This window comes from Chinchilla lanigera, unplaced genomic scaffold, assembly GCF_000276665.1.
Source record: "Chinchilla lanigera isolate Chin_1 unplaced genomic scaffold, ChiLan1.0 scaffold00005, whole genome shotgun sequence".
Lineage (NCBI taxonomy): Eukaryota > Metazoa > Chordata > Mammalia > Rodentia > Chinchillidae > Chinchilla > Chinchilla lanigera.
Window position 1 is genome coordinate 42,553,790 of NW_004955406.1, and position 24,825 is coordinate 42,578,614.

At 41.8% G+C, this 24,825-nt stretch overlaps 2 protein-coding genes and 1 long non-coding RNA gene across 16 annotated transcripts in view; 2 read left to right on the forward strand and 1 right to left on the reverse strand.

The window, feature by feature from the left end:
- LOC102027268 (chromosome unknown open reading frame, human C1orf116) overlaps window positions 1-19,379 on the reverse strand; it is a 35,244-nt gene extending 15,865 nt beyond the window's left edge. Inside the window, exons 1-3 of one of the 6 annotated variants that reach the window (XM_013502806.1) lie at window positions 18,583-18,671; window positions 7,630-7,810; window positions 4,212-4,278 (exon numbers count right to left, since the gene is read on the reverse strand). In XM_013502806.1, coding sequence (XP_013358260.1) covers window positions 4,212-4,214 — 3 coding nt within the window. In that variant the 5' untranslated portion in view covers window positions 4,215-4,278; window positions 7,630-7,810; window positions 18,583-18,671. Of the gene's footprint in view, window positions 1-955; window positions 1,133-4,211; window positions 4,360-7,629; window positions 7,811-18,582 lie in introns of those variants that run through there. The other 5 variants (XM_005375421.2, XM_013502804.1, XM_005375420.2 and 2 more) reach the window with 5 other exon arrangements.
- Window positions 5,287-5,856, forward strand: LOC106146357. The gene is made up of 2 exons (XR_001230762.1): window positions 5,287-5,424; window positions 5,705-5,856. It is a non-coding gene; the product is annotated as an uncharacterized LOC106146357 (long non-coding RNA).
- A 41-nt stretch (window positions 19,380-19,420) lies between the features above and the next one.
- Window positions 19,421-24,825, forward strand: part of Pfkfb2 (6-phosphofructo-2-kinase/fructose-2,6-biphosphatase 2) — a 28,785-nt gene continuing 23,380 nt past the window's right edge. For 4 of the 9 annotated variants that reach the window (XR_001230757.1, XR_001230756.1, XM_005375415.2 and 1 more), the window contains exons 1-2: window positions 20,662-21,024; window positions 21,750-21,860. Coding sequence is in view for 7 of the 9 variants with exons in the window: in XM_005375415.2 (XP_005375472.1) it covers window positions 21,770-21,860 (91 nt within the window). In the remaining 2 variants the exon portion in view is untranslated. Of the gene's footprint in view, window positions 19,539-20,461; window positions 20,624-20,660; window positions 21,072-21,749; window positions 21,861-24,825 lie in introns of those variants that run through there. The other 5 variants (XM_013502845.1, XM_013502828.1, XM_013502862.1 and 2 more) reach the window with 5 other exon arrangements.

The window sequence follows — 24,825 nt, forward strand, 5'->3', positions numbered from 1 at the left end:
ACAAGACAGATGACAGAGCTGATGGGCTACTCTGACTGAACTTCTACATCCAGCTGCCTTGTGCAGGTCTGCCTGTCACACCCACTGCCTCTGGGACACCCTGAGAGGCACAAAGCAAACCCAGTCCCTGGTCCAGTGCTCCTCTGTTCTGTGCCATACCACCCTGGCCTGAGCCCACTTGGCGCTCTCACCAGAGTAGACATGCTGCTGTGAAATAGTGGGTGAGGCCCTGTACAGGCATGTAGCTTTCTGTTTCCCAGTGTCTGGATCTATTCACAAGCAAAGTCAGAAAATTAATGGTTGAACCCAAATAAACTCAACTTTGTAGCTGGACTATCTGTGGTTTTTTCCAAAGATGAGCTGGTATCATGAGTTGGGAGTTTTCCCAACATGTCCAAACCTCAGATCCCATTACAAACAACTCAGAACAGTTCACACCTCGCAACCTGACCACAGAGAACTCCATTATTCACCACCATCAAACGTACATACACTGCTCCCTTTACTTAAATAAAGATAGACACTGGGTTGATAAAAGTCATGGAAGAATTTCCTGTTACAAACACAATGGAAAATCAAGGCACTCTACTCACTTGAGTGACCCGCACTTTGAGAACTTACATGCCAATGATTCTCTTCCAAATCCACAACTCAATTGCTCAGAGATGGAAATTTCCAAAAACAAACGTATTTTCTTCCCTTGTTTGTAACAATGTGTTTGCCCAACCTACATAAGTAAATGAGAGTTTCCCAGTCTAGTCTCCAATCTCAGAAAGCTACTGTGCTCCTCTGATCCCAGGCTGGGTGCCGAGAATTGAGGGGCAGAAAAGAAAGCCTCTAGCTGGGGTGTAGAGGGACATTCACCCTCTTCTCCCCAAAACCCTGCAGCTATGACTTCCTCTGAAGTCCCTGTCTTGCTACAGAATAAGTAATAGTAGATTAAAGATGAACTCACCTCCCCTGGATTGGGGACCGTAGAGAAGAAAGGAGTTCCCTTTTATTTCAAAGGGCAGAGATAGAGACAGAGACTGCTTCCGCTGCCTCCCACGGTTTGCTTCTCCTTTTGACCTCCTCCTGACTTACCTAGACAGGTAAATGCCTCATCTGCGCTGCCCCACCACACCCTGCCACTGCCTCTCAGCCAATCCCAGCCTCCCCTCCCACTTCTCATTCCAGCTGTTCCTCCGAGAGGGTGTGGGAGGGGAAGCACAGGGCAGTGCTGCTCTCACTTAGCCAATCCTCTCCTGCCTACCCTTCCTCCATTTGGAGCCAATAAAGAGCCCTTAAAAAAAAAAAAGCCACCAGGAGGAGCTGCAGCCAGTGTGAGAGTGCAAGAAAGGAGAGTTGGCAGAGAGGGAATAGGTCAAAGATAATATTATTTTTAATTTTGATGTAGAGGAACACAGTTCATCTGAGCGATGTGCTTATCCGTGGATGTGTTTGAAACTTGGTTTCCCATCCAGAACAGGCTGCTTCCTCTTCCAGCAAGTGTTTCCTTGGCTTCTCCAGGTTGAAATCCTCTGTGGCCAGATCTTCTACCAGCCTTTCTGGCTGTTCAGAACTACTTTCATCCCCAGCCTTTTTCTAGCAGCTCATAACTCCAGCAAGCCACACATACCCATGAGGAGCACGTCTTAAACCTAGGGATGCTGTAGTTGAGCCACTCTCCACACCCTAGTGTTTGCCAACAATCCTCTTGACCTCATTTCTGCAGGCAATTACACTATTTTTTCCCCCAAGAGGTCCTTATCCTCATGAAAAAGTGACTGGTCAGTCTGGAAGGAGGCAACTTGAACTCTGTTATGTGGGCCTTTTTAGGTGGTGATGAACATGAAATAAAAACAAACTGAGCTACCAACCAGTTTAGCAACTCCTGTCCTCTTCATGAGCAGATGGCTGGCACCTGTAGGGAGCAAAGAGTAGGCAGACGAATTCACTGTTTTCAGGAAGAAGTCTTCTTCAGGTATTGAAGCCACTGTTACCAGATATGATTTTTACCCAGAAGCTAGTTTTTTGTGGATATAGGCTATCTTGAATACCTATCAACTTTTAAAGCATTTTGTTTATTAAAATTAGAAGAGCAGGAGGAAAAATTAAAATGAATGTGTGTAATAACTGCCAAAATTCTTGTTATATGCTAGGCAGTGTGCTAAGCATTTTCCTACATCATTTCTTTTAAGTTTTGTTTTAGCTTCAAAAAAAAAGGTAGCTATTATTACTGTCTAAATTTCACTGAATAACTTGATGAAGATCACGTAGCTGGGAAATGGTAGAGCAAGGATTTTAATTCAAGCAGGATGACCGTAAAGTTGCCATGCTTCCGCACAATGCCAATCAGTGTCTGTGTTGGAGGAAATCCCAAGTGGAAAATATGAAGCACACAGATAATTTGCAAGTCTAATTCTAACCATTAAATCCATCCTTTCCTATTTTATTTCTGACTTTAGCTATTTGTATATTTTATAACAAGATGACTCATGGCTTTTCTTTTTTCTCTTTCTGCAGTGATCGTTGGGTAGGAAGTAGGAAGCGCAGTGATCTCAGGGCCACGGAGAAGAAGAGGTGGCGAGGGACTAATGAGTAGCAAGGAAGTGGGAGAAACCCGGGGTAACCCAATACCTAGCGGCCCATAAGGACAACAGAGCTGAATGACCACACTGGGGCTAAGACCTCTACTCCTGATACATCACTCAAACAAGTGTGATGTTATAATATCAACAAAGCAGGAAAGGCATCTTCAAATCAGTTCAGTGCAACTAGTTACACCCATGGATGGAGTCACTGAAGTTAACTCAGCTTTATAGATGTTGCTTGAACATTTGCTTTAAAACAAACAAAAAATTCACTTGTGAGCATTAACCTCAAAGAGGAGAGTAGGCAGTCTTGTCTATGAATAGCTTTTCAGTTTATAATAAAATTAGGATGGTAGGAGAGGCTTCTGCTTGTTCCCAAGTAGAAGCAGGGATATAGACAAAATAACCTTTCCTGTCCTTTTCCTTTCAGACATTTCTTCCTGAAAATGATGAAATATTTCAGATGCCACTGTACCTAACGCCCAGCTCAATAAAAAACAAAAATAATAACAACAAAGAACCCATTAATATTACAGCTGAAGTTACAAGCGTTGGCTTTCCTCCCGGCCTTCAAAGCACAAATGCTTCCTAGCTGAATAAATCAGTATCCTCATTTTGGTGTTTCCTATTCTCCACGGCCTTAAATATTTTCCCTGGAACTGATCTTGGTTTTGCTTTGCTTTGTTTTTTGCTTAGAAAAATACAACATGTCCAAGCTTCCGAGAGAAGTGGGAAAGTGGCGTGGGCTGCAAGAAAAGGGAGGACTTCCAAAGTCAGAAATAGCTGAAAGAAGAAAGCTCTCTGATTAACGTAGGTCATTGTTGCGGGGGAGGGGGGCTCTCTGTATGTGAATTCTTGCTTAATGACTTGACTGAAATCTATTTAATCTTAGCTCACATGATGACTCATCCACTTCCATACCTCTTGGCCATCCTTGCAAGCTGTTGTGGTGCAGTCACCTCCTTCACTGTCAGAGGCTACTTTGCCATTTCCTCCTTCAGTCTGACCTCCCCAGTGAGGCATGCACTTCCTCACCCAGGTGCACCTCCCGTCACTACTTTAAAACTGAGATGAACCACAGATAGCCATTAATCAATTATTTTCTCTTTGGGGTCCTTCTGAAGTTGGACTCTGTAAAATAGTAGTGGACTTCCATTTATACTTACATTACAGTCCCATCAGTGTCTCCTTTTCCTCTCCAAAGGAAACGTTAAGTTCCTTTGAACATAGGCTACCACTATCCTTAAGACACAGTTAATGCCCTGTATATTTATAGCAGGACTGGGGCTCTGCGTGTGACCTCTAAAATACTAGGGTCAGGAAAGTTTTATTCAAGTAGGAACTGGGGAGCCAAGACCTTGCTTTAGAGGACACAACTAGGAATTCAGATAAAGGTAATTATAATTTAGCTATAAATCATAGACTTGATAGGCCAGATGAAGACATCCAGTAGATCACCAAGTAATCACCAAAGTAACATTAGTGTTAAGCCAAAAGTAATGAAATGGGAACTGAGAGTCTAATGAAGTAGATTTGGATGAAGAAATTCTGACATAACTTAACCCTTTAGTAGTTCTGGGAGTAGGGAGTAGGTTTTCCCCCTTTCTTTTTGGAAGCTGTGTTTTTTGGTTCACCTACCATGGAAATCTGGAGGATTCAGCCATCCTTTACTTCCCAGTGCGAATGGAAATTTGAAGGCTGTCATCTGTAGCAACAGAGTGTTTTGTACAGAACACTGAATCTTATGTGTAAGAGTGAACTTGCATTGTCCATGCCCACAGTCCTTATGCCTGTCCTCTCCCCAAGCCCCACGCCAGCTAAGTGCATCACAATACCCATTCACAATGGGCTCAATACTTCCCAGCAACCCTGATATCCCAGTGTCTCCTGAGAGGCAGCTCTCAGCTGTGATTCCAATTCTTCATTCTCTCTCCTCTCCTTCAGGATTTCACTACTTGTAGGATCACAGACCACTAGAGATGGAACAGACTACAGCAGTTACTTGTTATAATCTTCCATTTTGTGGAAGCACAGGTAAGTTACCCTTGCTCTTCTTGAATGCTCTGCTGGGTCTTCAAAGCATTCAGGATGAAGTCCAGGGTCTCTGCATGACAACGAGACCTTCGTAAGCCAGCCTCCGTGCTTCTCCTAGGACTTCTGCCTTCAGCCTTTATCACAGCCACATCCGATCTGCAGCTGCCATGCTTTCACTCAGCTAAGACTTTGCAGCTGCAAGGCCTGGCTCGGATCCCTTTCCACCTGCTCTCCTGGCGATGTTTTATCCCACTCTCTAGGTTATGCTCAAGTACCACTTTCTTTTTTCTTTTGGGGTAGGATGGTCAATGCCTACCCCTAGACTTTACCCACTAGAATGTAACTGTCCTCTTTCTCTCTCTGTAAATTTTAAATTCAAGAAGCACTTCAAAATTCTCTGTATTGTACATAACCTTAATAGCTGTACATTAATGCCAAAACTAAAGATAAATTTTTGACAAATGAAGTCCTTTATGTAAGAGATGTACTTTTTAAAAATCCACTCTTTGAGGATAGGCTGATAGGCTATTTATTACTACACTTTTGCCAGTTTTTCCCCTAAATGTTGTCCTTTCATGTTGTTCTTAGAAGTAATGAGCATCAGAATTGTTTTCAGTTTTTGACCTTTTGATGCTCCAAAAATGCTTCTATTAGTTTTTCACTGCTACAATGAAATGAAGTGACCTGAGGCTGGGCACTTGGAAAGAGGTGGAACGTGCAAACCATATACGCAGCTCTGGAGAGCATCTCAGGGTGATGGAAGCACAGAGCAGGAAGACAGCATTTGGCAGGCCAGAAGCAAAGAGCATGGGAAAGGGTGAGTAAGGGTCTCCTCCTAGGCCCCCTTGCAAAGGCCTGCCACCTCTTAACAGGGACACAGAGCAGACCAATGTCCCAACACACAAATCTGCTCAGAGCATGCACTCCTTCTATACCTGATCATACTGAGACCAACGAGTCTTGAGATGCCTGTGAAAGCCTCTAGTTGATGACACCTTACATTGTAATGAGTTACACATATGTAGCAATAGGCTGACTGAATCTATTTCTCTTACAATGCTTCTAAAATGCTTTATGTTCTTTGCTCATTATTACAGATATCCAAGCATTGATAAGAACTGTGTTCAAATAGTGGAAATGTCAGTGACCATTACAGAGTGACCTTTGGGTCTCCCTGCAAGTCCCTAACAGCTCTCCACAGAATCACTTGTTGAAATTGCCAATGCAATAAATTGTTTTGTTTCCCAAATACGTTACCTCTTGGAATACCTGTCATAGAACTTGTATAAAATAATCTATTAGTATAAATTTATCAGTTTTTCTTTTATGGGCTATAATGACATCCTTAGCAGTAGACAAGGCTATAGAACACACACAAAATGAGAAAGGCAGACTGAATCTAGGTGCAGTGGTCATCCCAGCACTGTAAGAGACTGAGACAGGAGGATCACAGATTGGAGTTCAACCTGGATGACTGAGCGAGACCCTGTCTCACAATAAAAAATAAAAAGGGGTAGAGAATGTAGCTCAGAGAGAAGGCCTTTAGTTTAATCTCCAGTACTGGAAAAAGCAAAAAGAAAAAGAAAAAGAAAAGGCAGATTGATAGATTGTACCACTTGTCCTCTACCTGCTAATGTCCTGGTTCCCACAGATGTTAACTTTACCCTCCTATTGTACATGTAAGCACTTTGCACTCTTACTTTTGATTTGATATTAGTGGATTCCCTTGCCACTAACATCTCTACACTGGCCACATAACAGGCAGAATGTATCACAGAAATTCCTGAAAACGACTGCGGTGAGTACTCTGTACCACCAGGCAATTACCACGGTTCACTAGAAAACCGAGTTCCACCGTGCTGAACACACTTCTTTCTTTAGTACTCTCAAGCTTCCCATGTGCTTTTACCTTCTTCATCTTTAGAGAGTAATTTTGCCACTAAGTTTTAAAAATTTAGAAGGAAAGTATCAGCTAAGCAGGAGGATCTCCCTGTTCCCATCACCAAATTTACAGACCTACTTTCCCTTACACCAATCTTCTTTGTTTCCTTTGCCTATAAAATCCCATCATCTACTAGTATGCATGCTCAGGATCTCATCTCACCAGCTCTGTCTCTAACACCTTCCCTCCTAATGGTCACTTCGCCTTTTCTATGGAAACCACGTCTGCCGGGGTTCCAAGGTGCCATGCTGTAGGACAGTGCCTTTGGAGCCAACCTGCCAGGTTCGGTCCCTGCTTTCCCACTTACCAGCAGCGTGGCCTTTGGTGAGCTATTTAACCTTGCTAAACCTCAGCTGCCCTATTTATAAAATTGGGTTGATGATACTACCAGTAGTAAGTTAGTATGTGTACAGTACTTAGTGCCTGGCACACAGTAACTACTCCACAAGTATGAGTTATTGGTAATTTAAAGCTTGAGCCTTTCCCCGCTTGATCCTACACCTCTGTGTCCCATCCCTGTCAGCTTGCCTTCACTGTCCTGTTTCTTGAATTGTTTATGTATAGTGAGTCCATATTGCACTTTAAAAATTTTTATGTTTCTTAATTTCACAGAAGTTATACTTACATGTACATAGCCAAATATTGTAGTTCCAAAGGCTTGTTACAAAACCATAATGCCTGTTAACTCACAAATACTCAATTTCCTGCTCTCCAAATTCTTTTGATATTCATTTCCATAAAACATGTTTCCATGCTATGGCTTGATGTTTTCTCCTATTATGCAAAATGAGGACTTTGTTCTCTTTCTCATACTACTTTGTCCCCATGACATCTCTACCCACACTCTCATCCCCATGCCTTGTCATATCATAATACTTACTATATAGTGTACACAGTGTTTCCTGTTATGATTATATAAATGTTACTGACAACTGAGATATGGATGTGTTAGTCTTTCTTTTCTATACCTCTTTTAGTCCCTATTCCTACTCAGTGTGTAACTCTCCCCTCAATGGACTCAAATGCATTAGGTATTCTATCCATTTCATCCTGGAACACACATTCCAAGGGAATTCTGACCTGCTTCCATTTGGATAGGGTGTCTTCTAGGCTGTTCAACTTCTTTCATTTTGTTATCTGTCTTCATCTTCCTACTAGAGCAATCCTTTCACCTCTCTTTTGTTGGATTACCGGAGCTCACACTGTCCTCTTTCTCCGGTTAGCTCTCTTCTTTTGGTAGACCATATTCTCCAGTAGTTTCCTGAGAAAGAATGCATAACATCTTGTATATTTGAAAATACCTTTGTTCTCCTAATACATTTGATAGCATGACTGACTATAGTCAGGTTAATGTATGCTGCTTCCCAGTGCTGCTGTTCAAAAATCTAAACATTTCTGATTCTAAATTTTAGGGATCTTTGTCCCCAGGATTCTGAAATTTCCATAATGGGGATTAGTGGTAGTGATGATGATGATGCTTTATTTACGTCTTTAAAGCCTTTATTTCAACCTGTGGTTCTAGTCAGGTTGAAAACCTTTGGACTTTTTAAGGATTTCCCAGTTACAAGAGCTAATAAAATTCCTTTGAGAAACATAAATGTGATGCTTTCCTTAAAATGTTTCAATGTCCTCCCAATGATTCTATGGTAAAGCTCAAGCTCAGCGTGTACTTCCTTGCACCTTGTCTTCATCTACGCATTCACTCATTCAAATGCATATCGAATGTCACTGAATGCCAATTAAACATCCAGTACTTTATTAGGTCCTGGAAATACAGTAACAAATAGAATTTGTGTTTGCCCTTGTGAAGTACGCTACTAATTAGTTTATTAGGTACACATATATAACACAGCAAATAAAATTTGGCAAATATGTGTTAAGTGCTTACTATAGCTAAAGGTACTGCAAATCTGACTCCTGTTCAATTGTAAAACTTCATCTCCTGTCTTCTCCCTTGCTTACCACACTATGGCCAGACTAGTCTGGAAAGTAACTGACTTCCCCTGGCAACAGCAAGTTTGCAAATGCTATACCTCCTACCTGGAGTGATCTTACTTTCAGCTAATTCCTATGTATGTTTCAGGTTTCAGCTTAAATGTCACTTTTTCAAAAAGACTCTCCTAGATTCAAGAATTTTAATTTGGTTCCCCCACATTATTATTCTCTTCAGCACTTTTTATTTCTTTATAGCATTGATTGTGTTTAATCTTCTGAGTATGTAATACTAGTTTACACTTGTAATATTCAAGCTCTGGAAGAAGTAATTCAATCTAATAAATTTCATAAGAGAAAGATTTGTCAACCCCAGTGCATAGCAGTTAGGTCACAGTGGAAGTTTGGAACTCTAATATCTGTAAAGCTCTGTCCCCAATTAGGGTGAGTAATTTCCTGCAATATCCTACATAACAGACTCTAAAACTGATTTTTATTCCATGAAAAAGAACATATTTTTATTTAGTTCAATATAAATATCCAACAGGTAGAACTGAACTGGGCTAGAAATCTGGTTACCTGACAAAGCAACTTTGCCTTTTGGACATTCTAAGGAAACCCTGACAAATTTGTACCCTTCTCTCCTCCACTATTGACAAAAATTAGGTAAATATTTGCTCTATACTGGACATTTCCATTTCCAAGACTGTATCTTTTTATAAACTTCATGGTAGCCAGTCATTATCTAAAGAAGGCATTGCTGAGTTCTACTTCCAGTGGTGTTGGGCCAGTTAACCACATGAACCCTCCTGCTGTTGCAGTGCAGAGGTAAAGACATAGTGGGGAATTTTAATGATCAGGCCTGGATCAAGTGAAGGATAGAGTCCTGGTTTCTATGCCCAATATTTGGGGTCATTTTCCCTCTGAAGACATTTGTTTATTCCAGAATGAGTAGCTGAGAAGTCACTTCTGACAGCTTAATAGAACAAGAGGAACATGGACCGGAGTACAGGGCCCATCAATGGCCTGGCCCTGGACAACCACACTCATTGTGGCTTAGAACCCCAGATGCACTCCAGGTCTTACACTGGGGTTAGTAAGAGGCTGCACTGGATTAAGATATAGTTGTATGTAGGTATGCTATACGACAGGGTTATCAGGGATGATATTATCTATATTTTAACTTCAGCACTGATTTCAAAACTGACTTCTGAGAAAACTGCCACTCTAAAATTGTAGTGTTTAGCCCACAGAAATTATGGAAAACAGTCTTCACCATTTCAGAATGTGGACAAGTCAATGCAAAACCTATTCTAATATCATAAGATTCACTAAGTCTTCCAGTCGAATACAGAGAAATGTCATGGGAATAAAAGCAGAAAACTGTTCTTGGTGTAAAGAAGGAATTTTTAGGTCAGAATGGCAGGGCAGTTAAGAGAGACAACTACCAATGCAAAGAGAGGGCTGGTGATTCTCCAAGAGTGAATTCTTCATGAATTCTTGTTTTTCATACTCATACACCGGAAAATCATGAAAGTTTTAGTGGTACAGAAATGTTTGCTATTCTGGCACCAGATCTCATTTGATAAATACCTGAAAATCTGTAAACACAAGAGAGACAAAGAAAACTCAAGCCAGAACAAAAGTTTAAAATAGAGAATACATTGTAATGCTTGTTTCCTATTCTTGACTCACTATGGACTTAAGAGATGTAACACAGAGGTAAGTGTATGGCAAAAATGGAAATCTTGGCTCTGTGCTCTTCACCACACAACTCATAGCACAAGCCACTCCTTTCCAAACTCCTATGGGATGGTAAACAGGAGTGGGAAAACATGATTTTTTTCCTTTTTGTAATTATCATTTCATAGCTAGCAGATGAATGGGTGGAGGGCAGTTTTCTGTAATTATCATTTCATAACTAGTATTTAAAATAGATTTTTCAAGATGACAGAGACCTAATGAATTTTAGCACTATTTTTCACAATGGAGGAGGAGACTACATCAAAATTCTTGAGTTTAAAGAGTATCAAAGCATACATCTTTTTCCATTCTTGTTAGGTTTTTAAGGCAGTTTTACTTTGGGATAGTTATTGGTCTCAGTTCTTTTCTCTATAGAGCCTGACAATAAATCTAATTCATATTTCACTCATTTCCCTAAATTTGAAGTTACTATTACGTCAACCTAAGATATCTTTTCTCTAGTTTCTTTAGACTCCACATACAACAGGTGTCAAAAATTCATTTTTCATCATTTCATGTAAAACTCACATCCAACTCCCCAGTGCAACATTAACATTACTTCCCCTTTTAAACTCTTAAGATGCAGATATTTTTGCAGCCCAAGTCAGATCACCTTGTTGTCATCAGAATTTTAATTAGGTACTTCTTGCTACATCCCATCAAATCAATTATAAAACCAGGTTCCCATTTTGGATTCACATAACAGACTCTTTCAAACTAAAGGGCAGGACTTCATATTTATGAGAAATCTCAGCCTATTGAGGTTTGTGAATTGCCACTGTCATCTCTGAATTCACATTATCTGTGTATTCCACTGTCTTTAGGTCAGGGAGGAAAATGAATGATATACACCAAAGATACAGGGCGGATGTAAGACCCCAGAGGTCTCTCCGAGTTGACCAATGATTGAAAACCAATCACTGGCCCTAATTCCTGTGAATTTTCATTTCTAACAGTTGCCCTAATGTGACTCACTTTGAGAAGCACTGTTTTATTAACTGTTTAAGCTACAGTCTACAGCTGGGCCCACTTACCACCTTTTTAAATATGAAGTTTGCCTTACATTGGATTCACACTGACTCCAAGACATATTTTGTCCTGATACAGATATTGATTGGATTGATTATGGCTCCACTTCCTTTTTAAACTTTCAATGAGGAAAAAGGGTAACTAGATCAATTAGTTTAAATTGATCCGGTGGCGAACCCATGGATGTGTTACTTTCTTTTAAAACAAAGATATTAATGTAGTGTTGTTTCTTCTAAATTAAAACCTCAGTATCCAGCTTTAACTGCAGAGTTAGCACTTTGCTATAAGTAGGTTTTGGGTTTCAGTTTGGCACTTGGTCTCTTAAAATTGTCGCCAATTCAGTGCTGTTTTCAAACAGATTTAGAGGCATACAGATCTCAATGCATTACAAATCAAGAGGAACACTTGTGCTTTCCACTTTGACAATTTATCAGCATAGGACACTGAGATATAACTTTCAGGAGCTAGAAGGAAATTTAGTAAAGGAAAATTTCAAATGCCCTCTGGTGTTAAAAAGGAGAAATACTTTCTGCAGATCTCAGTACCCAGGTCAAAGCTGGGGTCTGATGTGATGCAAGGAGCACGAATGTAGTACTATTCATTGGTCCCAAAAGATGCTCAAACAACGTTTTCACTTCATTTATTCCTTTAAAACAAAGTCACCTCATACAGCATTTAGTTATTTCAAATCGTACACCTTATAAATAAAATCAATGCAGCTTAATGACAATGGCAAAATCAGGAATTATACAAATGAAATCAGACATCTTCCAGGTAGCAGTAGTGCATTAGCTTTGAAATAAATGGTTACAAAAAGACAAAGGAATGTTTTCAAAACACTGTCTGTCTTCATTAGGAATATCTCCTTATGCCAAGAAAATAGCTTGTTCTGTTTTGCTCTTCTCTAATAGTTTTCCCGGTTATGTTCAAAAGCTCTAAATGGGGTCTTGTGGTTTTGTTTCAGGAACCTGTTTCTATTGCATTAATGCAGGTGCTAAGGAACTATCTTTACTCTCTATCCTTTTTGACAAGCATACTCACTCTGCATTTCAGGCTGAATTCAGATTTCCTAGAGAAAAAAAATGTCTTTGCTAAGCATGTATTTTCTGTAAACAACTCAAGCACTGAACGGCAATAATGTAACTGGACAACTAACACGAATTAGGTCCTGTGGTCCTGCAAAGTCAGTGATTCCCGGCCTTTTCGGCACCAGTGACATTTCACGGAAGACAACTTTTCCATGGATCGGGGGAATGCAAGATGCTTTGGGGCATGATTGAAAGACACGGGCAACCTAGATCCTTCACACACACAGTTTACAGTAGGGCTCATGCTCCTAACAGAGTCTAATGCTATAAGCTAACCTGATGGATGGAGCTCATGGGGTCTGGATGTAAATACAGGTGATGCTTTGCTTGCATCTCCTGCTGCTAATCCAGTTCCTAACAGGCTCTGGACCGGTACCAGTCTGAAGCCAGGAGGGCTGGGGAGCCCCGGTTTAAGTTACTTATGGGTTATAAATTACCTATAAAGCTATAAAGTCAGACTAAAGCAATCTTCGTAGAAATTCTAAACTTTTCTGAGGTTAACTTTTCTGTTCACGAAACTACATGTAGGTTCGTTGCTTTGAAAATAGAACTATTAAAGGGCATCACAGCAAAACCCTTATACTCATGGTCTTTAACAACAAGCTTTCTCATCTAAGGTCCTGTTACATTCTGTGCCAAGAAATCAGGAAAAGGGTTAAGGTGACAAAAAGGCTTGCTTGAACACTGTTCTGAAAAGTGTGGTTTATGAGTAGAAATGCACCCACGTGACAAGCCCTTCCTTTCTCATGCTACTTAACTTCCCTACTCCTTTCTTCTACTCTAAACTATGACCGGAGGTTACCAACCTCCTTTAAATGCATGTAAATCTAGACACAATTCAGATCAAGGTAATGTTTTTTTTTTTCCAAGCCAAATATTTAAAGCGCTATAAACAAAACACTAGCTTATTTTGGGGGAAGAAAAAATAAAACACTTCCCACAACCAAGAATTCTTCTATTCTTTTTGTGCTGGATAAAATGTGCTGAAATAATATAAGGCTTAATAAGAAAACACAGTTAATAAACTAGCTTATTCAAATTAAGTGTTTCACTTTAGACTTAAAAATTGTGTTGCTTATAGAGGATATTTTTAAGGCCTCTGACCTGAAAACCAGCTTCCTTAAAATAAGTTCATTTAGAAACAAATGAAACACTAAGAATCTAATCTTTCAGAAATTATTAGTCATCTTTGTGCTACAAGGACAAATTTGAATACTGCAATGTACAACAACTGATAACAGACAATCACATTATAGCAGTAAGTAACATTTTTAATGCTAGGCTCCAGATCATGCTTCCAGCTACAGAAATTGATTCCACTGTTATCAAAACAGCAAAATGGCACACCACTAAATACTGATGGCAAAAGTTGATTAAGAGCTGATGGTTAGCAGCTCAAGAATTGTATTTTAATGTCCTTAACAAGGTTCCTAGAGGGCTAACCATGTAAACGTCTATTTCGTATTTTTTAAAGTGCTGCAAATAAATGTGTCTCATCACATAAAAGAACATAATTCTTAATATATGTAAATATCAGAAGGCCACCTGATTTATCAAAATTTAAAAAAAGTCACTCTGTTGCTTAAACTTACATCCTCCCCACTGTGATTTTTTTCAAAAAGACCTACAAAACTATGTTTAGCTGGGCAACTTGCAACACCCAAGTTTTAATTCCTACATGAGACAGAAGGAATAAGTTACATAAGCAAGTTAGGAATGGGCACTTAGGGGCATAGATAGATAGATATTAATTCATTCCTGATTATGATTTTGCTGGGACATGAACTTCATGGGACACTCAAAAGGCATGACAACATTAGCTCTTAACAGGGTCAAGCTGACCAGCAGCCAAGCTTCAAAAGTTAAGAAATCAACCATGAACCACTAACAATATATATAACAGACTACAGTCTTCATAAGGCTAGCACATCATTCTGAGGGATACTAATTTTAACTCCAGAAATCACTCTACACAGGTATGCATATTCATAGCATTATACCTCATCTTTAATCTGAGTAATAAGGAAAAGGAGGGTTGGGATGGGACAGCACAATTGTTTCTGTTTTTTAAGCAGTACTGGTGGTTGAACCCAGGGCCTTTATTCTAAACTCCCCAGCCTGTTTTTTATTTTTTGAGACAGTGTTCCTAAATAGGTCAGGGCAGCTGGAATGTGTGATCTCCCTGCCTCATGTTCCCAGTGTTGGGGGCCAGCTGGAAAGCACAATCTATTCATTCTGCCACTAATGTACACTGTTCTCACTTTAATTAAAAAAAATTCTTGAATAACAGATAAAACTGCATGAGTAGAAAGGCGACTTTCATTTTGCTCCAGTGTAAACTTAGGTTAAAGTTTTTTTAACCCTGCTGCAAGCACTAAATTCAATACTTTTCAAAACTCCCAAGGTGAGAATTTACCCACATTATTAACTAATTTCAAGTTTAATAAGCTCATAAAAATAACACCTTAAAATCTGTGAGGCTTACAAGCTTGACTTTAGAATGAGCATAAGATTAGCTTATTAGTTTTTAATAATTAAATGATCTGCAAATAATGCTTCATTTTGAATTTCCCATCACTGTTGAATTTCAGCAAAGGATTCATTTAAAAAGTCAGTTTTGAAAGTAATATGATGCATAAAGCTCAATTTGATGTTACCTAGTGGTACTCTCTTTTGGAAACAGGGTCTCACTGTGTAGCTCAGGCTGGCCTCAAACTCACAGCAATTCTCCTGTCTCAAGCCCCTCGAGTGCTGGGACCCAGCAGTACTTTTCTTAATTTGCAGTTTTAAATTTCTTATTTTCTGGGGAAATAAGATACAAAAACTATCTAGACTCAGATGACAAGACAGTACACAAAGTGATTTTCATATCATATTCACTAGTATAAGTCATGATTGCCAAACATAAAGTATTGTAAGCTCACAAGTGCTATTTTTAAGGCTCAGTACAAAAGAAAAATACTTTCAACTGATATTGACCATAACTTGTAATGCCTAAAACAAGTAGGTACATAAAAGGTACTTAAAAAATGTCATTTGATGATCTGAAGCATACTTTGTGTATTTTTCCTTAAAGGAACTTTTCTCCTACATTGTTCACTTTAATAGTCCTTAGTTTTACATGACCACCTTCACTAAGTGAAAAATCTCAATTTTAAAACATTTGCCAAGATACATGGAGGTGTAAGTGCTTTAAAGTACACCACTTGTTTTCTAAGTGAGATACTTAATTGAAATGAGACCAAGATAAAAAACTTCACAAAATTAAGCCTCTTCATATTGTGTGAATTAATACATAACAAATTATAATGCAGCATCCCTGATCTTCAGAAGTAAGAGGTAGAAAACTTTATCTGGAAGATCTTACAGTGAAGCTAAGTTTTAGAGGGTGTTCTTTGCGGATTAGTCCACTAAGCAAATGGCTACACTTCTGGTATTAGGAAGAAGCAGAATTTTGACAAAGCTGAATAAGGCAAGGATTTAAAAACTTTCATATTTTGGAGTGAAATAAATGACATCAATTACTTTAACACTGTTCAAAAGTCAAAGATTGCAAAGAAGCATTTGTGCTAACCAAAGTGCTAACTTGCAGAAATGTGGAATGTTCAAAAGCATGTTAGTTGAGGGATACAGCTAGCAGAAAAACAAACACTGTTTGAGTATGTAAAACAGCTTACAAAAACCAAACCTAAGCATAGCATTACCACTTTACATAAGGACTGTTTTTGAAGGAAGTATTCTTAACAAAAAGCTGGGGAAATGAAATTCCGCCAGACATCTGTATGTAAAAAAGCAAAAACAGAGCGCTCAAATGTCAAAAAACTTCAATTAAAAAAGCATACACTGCTTAATTTAAAAACTGTATCTAATATGACGAAGACCAATACATGAATTGCATTAAAACATGAGGCCAACAGTCTTTTAAAGCTTCAGTAAGCTGCTTCAGGCACCTTTTCCTGTACATTCTACTTTTGTACACTATAATCTTAAACAGCAGCCTATCAGGTCTTGTTTTAGGTAACATTCTCAACTGTAAAAATTGCTTGCTGTGTACTTATAAAGTCTACCAAGTTGCAATATAAAATCAGTTCTGATAATTCTGGGTATTTCCATTTCATGAATCAATTCATTTAAAAGCTATTAACTCACTAAAAGTTATTAAAAGGAATCAATTACTGGAGACACTGTGGTATATGTCCAGTGGCTTCACATGCAGCCTTCCACATTATCTAAAATGTTTTCTTCTACAAGGTAAAGCTGCTGGGTGCTAGTTAATAATACTAAAATCCAATCTTCAGGTTAGTGTCAGTAGGTGGCAAGGACCATGTCTTCTGTCACCCCAGCAGAGATGGCATGTATCACCACTGTAGACACACATTTGTAAACTTGCACACTAATTTTAATCTTAATAAGGAATTTCAATGTCTTAGTGGTTTAAGTTAAAAGAATGGTTCAAGCATGGTGTCACTTTGTATTTTAGGGTTACAAATAGCTTATTGGAAAATCCAGAGCCTTCTGGATCTGTGAGGTAGTAGGCTTCAACCCTCATCATGCATAGATCACACTTCTCCGAAGTTGGTATGGCCTGTCTCCTTGGCATGCTCCCTTGCTTCTGCTTGTCCAGTTAATCCCTTCTGACACACCATGCATCTCAGGGTGAAGTGGTTTACATCAGTAAACTGTCTCTTTCTTCTAGCTTCATCTGCTAATTCCAGTGCTTGTACAAGAACAACATCATCATTAGAGGAGAAAATGGTTAGAGGTGGGGTATCAGGATCAGGAAAGTTACGCTGAAGTGGATCATAGTGGATGCCATCATAGATAAGCAGAACTCTTTTGGAATATCCTGCATCTTCCCCAAAACGATCAATTCTTACTGTCTGTGTGTCTACTACACATATCTCACACTGATAAAACTTAGACAAAATTGATATCTCAATTGCTCCCCCCCAAGTATCATCCCTTTTGATCCAGTCACAGTACTCTTGATTTGTTTTTCCCAGTATTGCCTCACTATAGAAGTCTGGATCACTTGCTACAATTTGTGCTATGAGGCGTCTCATCTCTGGGGCACAAGCTGGATTCAAGACTCCTCCTTCAACGACATAGTACACACTGGTAAAGAGGCAAGAGTTGTCTGCTGGGACCGCGGTTCTGGTAAGCACAGGCAAAGGTTCCCTGACATAAGTAGGAGCACCATGATTTGTAAGTGCAGGTGAAGTTTTGGGTCTGGTTTGGTCTTCTTCAACGATCAGCATGTCGCCTGTTAAAAATAAAACAAATCCAGAACTGCAAAAAAATGATAGATGAAATTAGGAGTTCACTAGCCAAGTTCATAAGTTACAATGAGAAGGAGATACAGCATAAAGTAGGGTTACTGAGGAGAATACAACTTTATAAACAAGTGACTTGTGACATTTTTTGTTTACTGAGTCTTCCTAAAGATGAAAACAGAACAAAGGACAGAACACTTCAAGTTGCATCCCAATTTAGTGAGGGGCCTGGGGCATATAGCCTCATACTTAACGTGATACATTTCAGAAACAAAATTTCCTTACATGCTGTCTGCATTTAAGAGCACAAATCTTCCAGAATGTGTTCACCATACAGTAGGCCACTAGGGGGTTCTCCTCCTTCTGAAACTTAACAAGTCTACCCAATGTAGTGTTTACAGACTCCTTGCCCCACAAACAAAAAGCTTTTAATTATTAACGTTGATATTCAAGTTCTAATATGGGCAGAAATAACTGCTGTTGATTAGAACTTCAAAGAGCTTTTAGTGAATGTTTAAAAGCTAACTGGAAAATGAATATATCTGTCAAACTAATATATGAAGGACCCTACAAAATCAAAATCAAGAAAAGAAACACAAAGCATTCTACACCTTTTAGATCTTTAATGATAAAGACCATCGAGACAAAAAAAAAAAAAAAAAGTCCCAAAAAACAGATCCTACATCCCTATACTTTTGGGTATACAGTGGAAACAAAATGAATGAGATAGTTTTAAGGTAGATCGGAAAGCAAGTTGAGGAAAGAGGAGTCCGAGGCCTTGGGCTTTCCTGTCCACCTTGCCTAAGGACAAGGAGTTGCTAGGCACTTGCCCGGCCTGTCAGTGCTCTGTTCATCTTCCCTTGGTCCCCAATGCGCCCACCTGACCCACAGCCACCTTTCCGGGACTGGGTTTCTGTCCCCACGGCCTCCCAGCCCCCACCCCCCCACCACGGCCCCGCTTCCCTTACCTGACTGGATGGGCAGGTCTCCCAAGACAGTTTCTCCGTTGCTGAGATCCAGGCACTCGGGCGGGAATCCGACGAGGATTCGCTGACCACCAGGAGCGATCCCAGTGATGGCTGCAATTTGGCCCTGCAGTTCCCGCAGCCGGGTCCGGTTGGACAACCCCTGCAAAACATGGGTGCCATCCTTGGCCTTGCAGCGGAGCCGCCACATCGCGTCAGTCCGGCCGGACCAGACGCCGGTGGGGCCACCTTTGGTGCTTGCACCGGGATGAGAGACGCAGCCGGGGTAACCAGCCGGGGGATGGGCCCCAAAATGGCCACCCTTGGAGGAGCCAAACATCGCGAGAAGTTGCCAGTGGGGTTACAATTCTCGCGATAGCTTTGTTTGGCGCCTGCCTTTAGTGCTTTAAGAAGCGCGAACTCTTTTAAAGAGACAACTGATAATTTCCTCCCGCTTTCAGGTGGTGAAGGTTGAAGATGTCTCCGGACTCCTACAGGGCAGCTGATCTTGCTACCTGTAGAGCGCGTGCGGGGGCCCTCTGCGTCGGTAGCATATATGCTCAAAGGAAAAGGGCGGGGGAAGGAGTTCCTGAAGCAAGCAGAGTGGAATGTAACCTTGAACTCGGGTCGGAAGTTATTAAACCGGGGCTTCCAAACGACACTGCGGGAAACAGTCATAGTTCACAACGTGAGCTGATGCCAAGGATGACCAGTGAGTCAAAGGATTGTCAAAAACAATCAGCCTCGTGACTGGAGTCTCTGGACTCTCTGACTGTCTGACTCACTGGGGTGAAGGGGGCCGGGAGACTGGTCTGTCTATTCCCTTGGGACTGTACCTTGAAAACGTCCCTTGGCCACTTCAGAAAGCACACTGTGAGGTCACGTCTGGGCCCAGGCAATGCTCACTCAGGCGGTGGCCGTGTCAGGAGGGGGTGTAGAGGAATAAAGCGTGCGATCAGGTCAGTTTCTGGGGTCCCAGAGGTGACGCCGACTTCGTTCCTGCCTGCAGTGTAATAAGTGCTCATTATAGTCCACAGGTGGGGCCTAGGACAGGTCACCACTGAATTTCATAGCAATTCTATATGCCGGGATAAGGGCTGTTTTCACCCCTGTAATCCTAGAACACAAGACTCTGCCTTGCAAATCAAGTGTTCAATCAGTACTTACCGAAGGGATAAAGTGTATAGCACAGAGGGGGCAACTGTAACACTCTGGGAGTTGTGGAAAGGCTCAAAAGGGAGATGACTCCGAGTTTGAACTATGTTGAAGGGTGAGTGAATTCCCAGGTTGAAGGAGGAATAAAAACATCCCTGAAATTATCAGTACAATCAATCATCAAGCCATCCTGCTGGGCAGCTATCAAAAGTGTTGTTCATTTGGAATGTGCAGAAGCTTCTACTTGTAAGTAGGTTACGTGAAATCTGCATCTTTTCCTACCTCTCACGACTCAGTTTTCTGCTTGTGCTCCTCTGTTCTTCAAGATGACCGTAACAGATGGTATGGCTTGGGTAGGAGAGGGGAAAGGAAGATGGTTAGAAGCCTGCTAGCTGATGTCAACGAGTCCAGGACAGCTCCTGGCTCTAGCTGGACAGCTGATTTAGTTACAGCATCCGACCTCTGGGAAGGAAATGCAGACACCCCAAGTGTCCTCAGCTCCAGTGCCGTGAAAAGTAACAAATTCCTTCTAAAGCTTATGGTTCAGTTTATGAAACTGTAGATCTAACAAGACCCAGCTGGAATTAAGGAATGCAAGCGTTAATCTTGGCAACGTTTTCACCAGAAAGTCACACTCCCGCTAGACAGCTACTTAATAGTGCATTCTCGCGAGAATATGAAAAAAAGCCAGGCTTTTATTAACCCCGCCCCCAGCCCTATTAGTTACCAAGCAACGCGGCCGCCAGCCTCTGCCCGGCAGGGAGACCGGCCCTGGCGGTCTTTCTTCTTCCCTGTTCGGTCCTCCTTCGGGAGCCGGGTCGGCGCCGGCCGGAGCTCCGCCCCCTGGGCCCTGCAGGTGCTCGATTGGCCGATGGCTGATTCTCCCCAGGTGCGGGCGACGCGCGGTGGGCGGGGCCGGGTGGGGCCACGTGACGAGCTGGGACTCGTCGCCTGGCCCCGGCCGCAGGCTGTCAGCTCCGGCTGGCGGCGTTACCGGGCAGCGCCGGGCTACAGCCCGGAGGGTTCTTAGGAGAGATCCTAGGGTGAGCGACAGCTGCGCAGCGCCTGACGGTCCGGGCCGGCGGGACGAAGGCGCTGCTAGCGCTGGGAGGCGGTCCCGAGCGGTGATGCCTCGCCCTTTAGGGCAGAGCCAGCCTCAGGCGCTGCCGGGCTTGCGGACCTTCGGAGAGCGGAGCGACAGCTGCTGTTAGGGCTGGAGAATTTGTGCGGCCCGTGGAGGGACAGTGCGAGGTCTCTGAACGAGGGACCTTGAGCCCCGCCAGCGCCTTGGTAAATGGGTGTGGGGTTTGTATCAGGACTTACGCCTCATTTTGCAGGTAACCTTGGCGAAGTCATTCACCTCCTCCGAGACCTGTTCCTTTAGCCTGATTCCCAGGGGATAAGTAGGGAGAATGAGAACACCAGAGGAGAAATGATGACGTGCTAGGATCGTCTCGGGGTCCCTTTGAGAAAAATGAGATTTTTTTACCCCCATTCTCATTTTTTCTTCAGGGCTGAGTCTTACCTTTGGATTGGACTCTTACCTTGGGATAACGAATTTAATCTATTTCCACCCCCGCTGAACCTCTAATTGCCACCACTATCCTCCCCAGATTCTTAAAACTAGAGTAGGAGGTCAGGAAGAAAGGTGAACCACTTAGTTCAATGAACATGTTTTCAACCTGTAAAACAGAAGTAAGAATGGTAGCAAAACCTGCCTTATGAAAGGATTATTGGAGGGATTCAAGAGCTAAGGTCTATGAATGTAAACTCCTAAATCAGCAAATAAATGCAAAGTTCTAGTGCAACTCCCTTTGGAGGTGAGGAAACTGGGCTGAGGAGGTTCCTAATTTTTTGGAAGGCAGGTAGCTGGTGACTGGGAGGAGGAGGACTGGCCCTGACTCTTGGCTGGGGTTCTTTCACATATCCCACACTAATCCTTTGCACTGAGCGTTTTGAGGAACTCCTTCCTTCTCTTCCTTCCATTCTTTTCCTTTCCTCTCTCTCTCCCCTAGGCACCTTCTGAAGAGCTACCATGTCTGGGAATGTCTCGTCTTCCACAGAACCTGGCTGCAACAGCTATGAAACCAAATCCACAAATCTTCGAATGTCAGAGAAGAAATGTTGTGAGTCCTGGGGAAGAGGAGGGGCTACCATCTCTCAGGATTTTGTCCTGGGAATCTAGTTGTAATCCTAGGCTCTGCTGCTTGGTGGGAGTGGGAAGTAACTCTGATACGGGAACAAAGTTTCCAGGGGGTGGTTTCCTGTCTAAACTAAGTGGACTCAGTGAAATGTCTGCCCATGGGGATAGACTGTCAGTGTGGTCCAGCAGTTTCTTACTGCTTTGTTGTGGGGAATCTGCATGCTTGGTTGATGTTGGAAGTTCAGTGTTATGGTCAGGCGGAGTGACAGGGTGCAGGAATTTCTTGGGGCTGTTACTCTGCTTTCCTTTATCTGTTGGGCAAAATTCTGGGAGGGTGCTGCTCACTGCAGAGATTGCAGGTAGGAGGAAGCAGTGCTGCCCTATTGCTATAGGCCTCAGGGCAATGACTGCTGACTTCCTGTGATTTCTCCAGTTTTCTTCAGCATCTTTCTTTCTCATGGATTTTGCCTTTGTGCTTGGCACACTATTTCACAGGAGCCTTTCCGCGCTGGTCTTGTGGACAGAGACAGCAGGAGGGCGACGGGATGAAGCTTCATTTCCTGGCCCCCTTGCATCTATATTCCTGCCTTATTATAGGCTGCAGAGCTTCCCAGGAGTCTAGGGTATCCTCAAGGAATGCTAATTCTTGCTCCTGCTTTTAGATTGTGCCTTTCCTCTGGAACCATATAATTTTTTTTCACTTTAGTGAAGATCTATCTACCTCCCTACCTATCAGTCAGTCAATCAGTCATGCCAACTAGTGTGAGACCAGGAATTGTCTCATGCTGAAAGCTTTTTCCTACAGCCTTGACCTTGATATTGTGCTCCTGTGTGAGTCTCATGATTAACGATGACCATCTCTCTTTACCTAGCACCATGAGGTGTGCTGGACAGAAGCAACTGGTTTGGATGTGATAGTGAGGTTGGCACACTTCTACAATTCGGGTTTCCTTTCTCTGCCAGGGCAGGAAGCCAGGCACCAAGGGCAAAATGGCCGAGGAGAGGTAACTAGTTCATATGATGCTTAAGAGTAGCCTCTAGTCAGATTGCCTGGGCCAGAAACTATTTCCTATCTGTGTGCCCTTGAATGAATTGCTTATCCTCTCCATGTCAAAAGTGGGGATACTAATGTATCTCCCCCAAGAATGACTGAGGATTAAACGAATACGCATAGGAAATCACCTAGGGCAGGTGGCTATCTGCCTCTTGTATTTATTCCTCAAATGTATATAGATTCAATCACAGTCGTGCTATGCTTGGACCTCATCATTTAGAAGAGCTTTGTAAAGAACTGTTCTTTTTCCCCCGCCCCAGAAAAGAATGTTGTCTCCTCTCGTTTGAGAATATTATAACCCAAACTTGGAGATCTGAGATGCTGCTCTTCAAGTGGATGCGCTCTTGTTACTAGGATACTTGATCGAAAAGAGGGCAGAGTGCTGGGTATGGTAGAGAATGCCTGTAATCCCAGCATTTTGGGAGACTGAGGCAGGAGGATCACAAGTTCAAGCTCAGCCTGGGTAATTTAGTGATTTAGCAAGACCTTGTCTCAAAATTTAAAAAGAAAAAAAGTCCAGGGATGTAGTTCAGTGTGAAGGCCCTGGGTGCAGTCCCCAGTACCTCCACCCCGCAAAATAGCAAGAACTGGGGGCAGGAGCAGAGCTGATCGCTGTGGGTGTGTGTGACTGAAGGATGTCCTGTGTCAGTCCTGGCTCTGCCTGCTCCACACCAGCAGCCTCTCCTACCTGCCTTCCTAACTTTGTAATTTTTCTGCTTCAAGGCTTTTAATGAAGGAAACTAATCCCACATCTCTCAGATTTTTTTAAACTCTCATTCCTGCTGTGGACTCTGCTTTCTTCTTTCTGAGCTCCATCCTCTTCTCCAAACTGCTTTTTCTCCCCAGCTGAGGATGCTGGGTTGTTCGAAAGCCATTGCCATTCACTGACCCTACCTTCTTCTCGGCGGGACTGTGACACTGTGACAGCCACAGTCAGAGAAGGATGTGTGGTTATGAAACTATGTTTCCTTTTGCCTGCTGTGTTTGGAGACATGTAGCTTGGATTCTTTTCTTCTGGTATATTGGTGAAAGTAGATTCATTACTATACTCATTTCCGTTACCACAGACTAAAAATTTTTAGTATATTGTGGACCGCTCTTCCATGTTGGTGAATCCAGATTGCCCAGATTCTGAATATTGTGGAAAATGTGCCTTGGTACAGGCCCCCTGACTGCTTGGTGTTCACACCAGCACTTGCTTTGCTTTATTAATGTTGTTCCTTGTTGCTCCTTACGTGAGTGTTGGCTAATGTTGAGTCTGGAAAGTGACGAAGAGTTCAGGGCAGAGGAATGGCTTTAGGGAGCCCAAACCTTCCAAGGAGCATTGCCAGGATATGAGCTTCCCTGGGGATGGGGCCAGAGGGAGGGCTGGCTGAGTGACTTCGAGGTTCTGAAGGCAGGAATGTGGGGAGGTTGCATGCTTTTTGGTTTCTTTTAATTGTGTGGATATTTTGAGTAGATCTATAGCAGACAAGTTCCTGTTGTGCCTTTTCCTAGATACAGAACCAGAGCACATTCATGAAAAATTCAAATAATACAGACAGTGAAAAGTGAGAATCTCTTACAATCTTTCCCATCTTTGCTAAAAGTGTTTGATTACTGTGATATGAACTTAAGTTCGTACTATACATATCCTGTTCTGCCATTTCCTTTTTTAAATGATAAATGTGCTTATACTGTTTTTTAAAATTTTATTTTAAAGAGAAAACAAAAAAAAGACAAAAACAAAACAAAAAACAGTAAAAATGATACAGAACAAGGTACTAGGAAATTAATAATGGTTGTTATATTACATATTGTTATCTTTAAAGTACTTGCTCAGATTACCAAATATGCCGTTTCCTTTAAAAGCATATTATGTTATAGATTGTTTTTCATGTTGGTACAGCCAAAT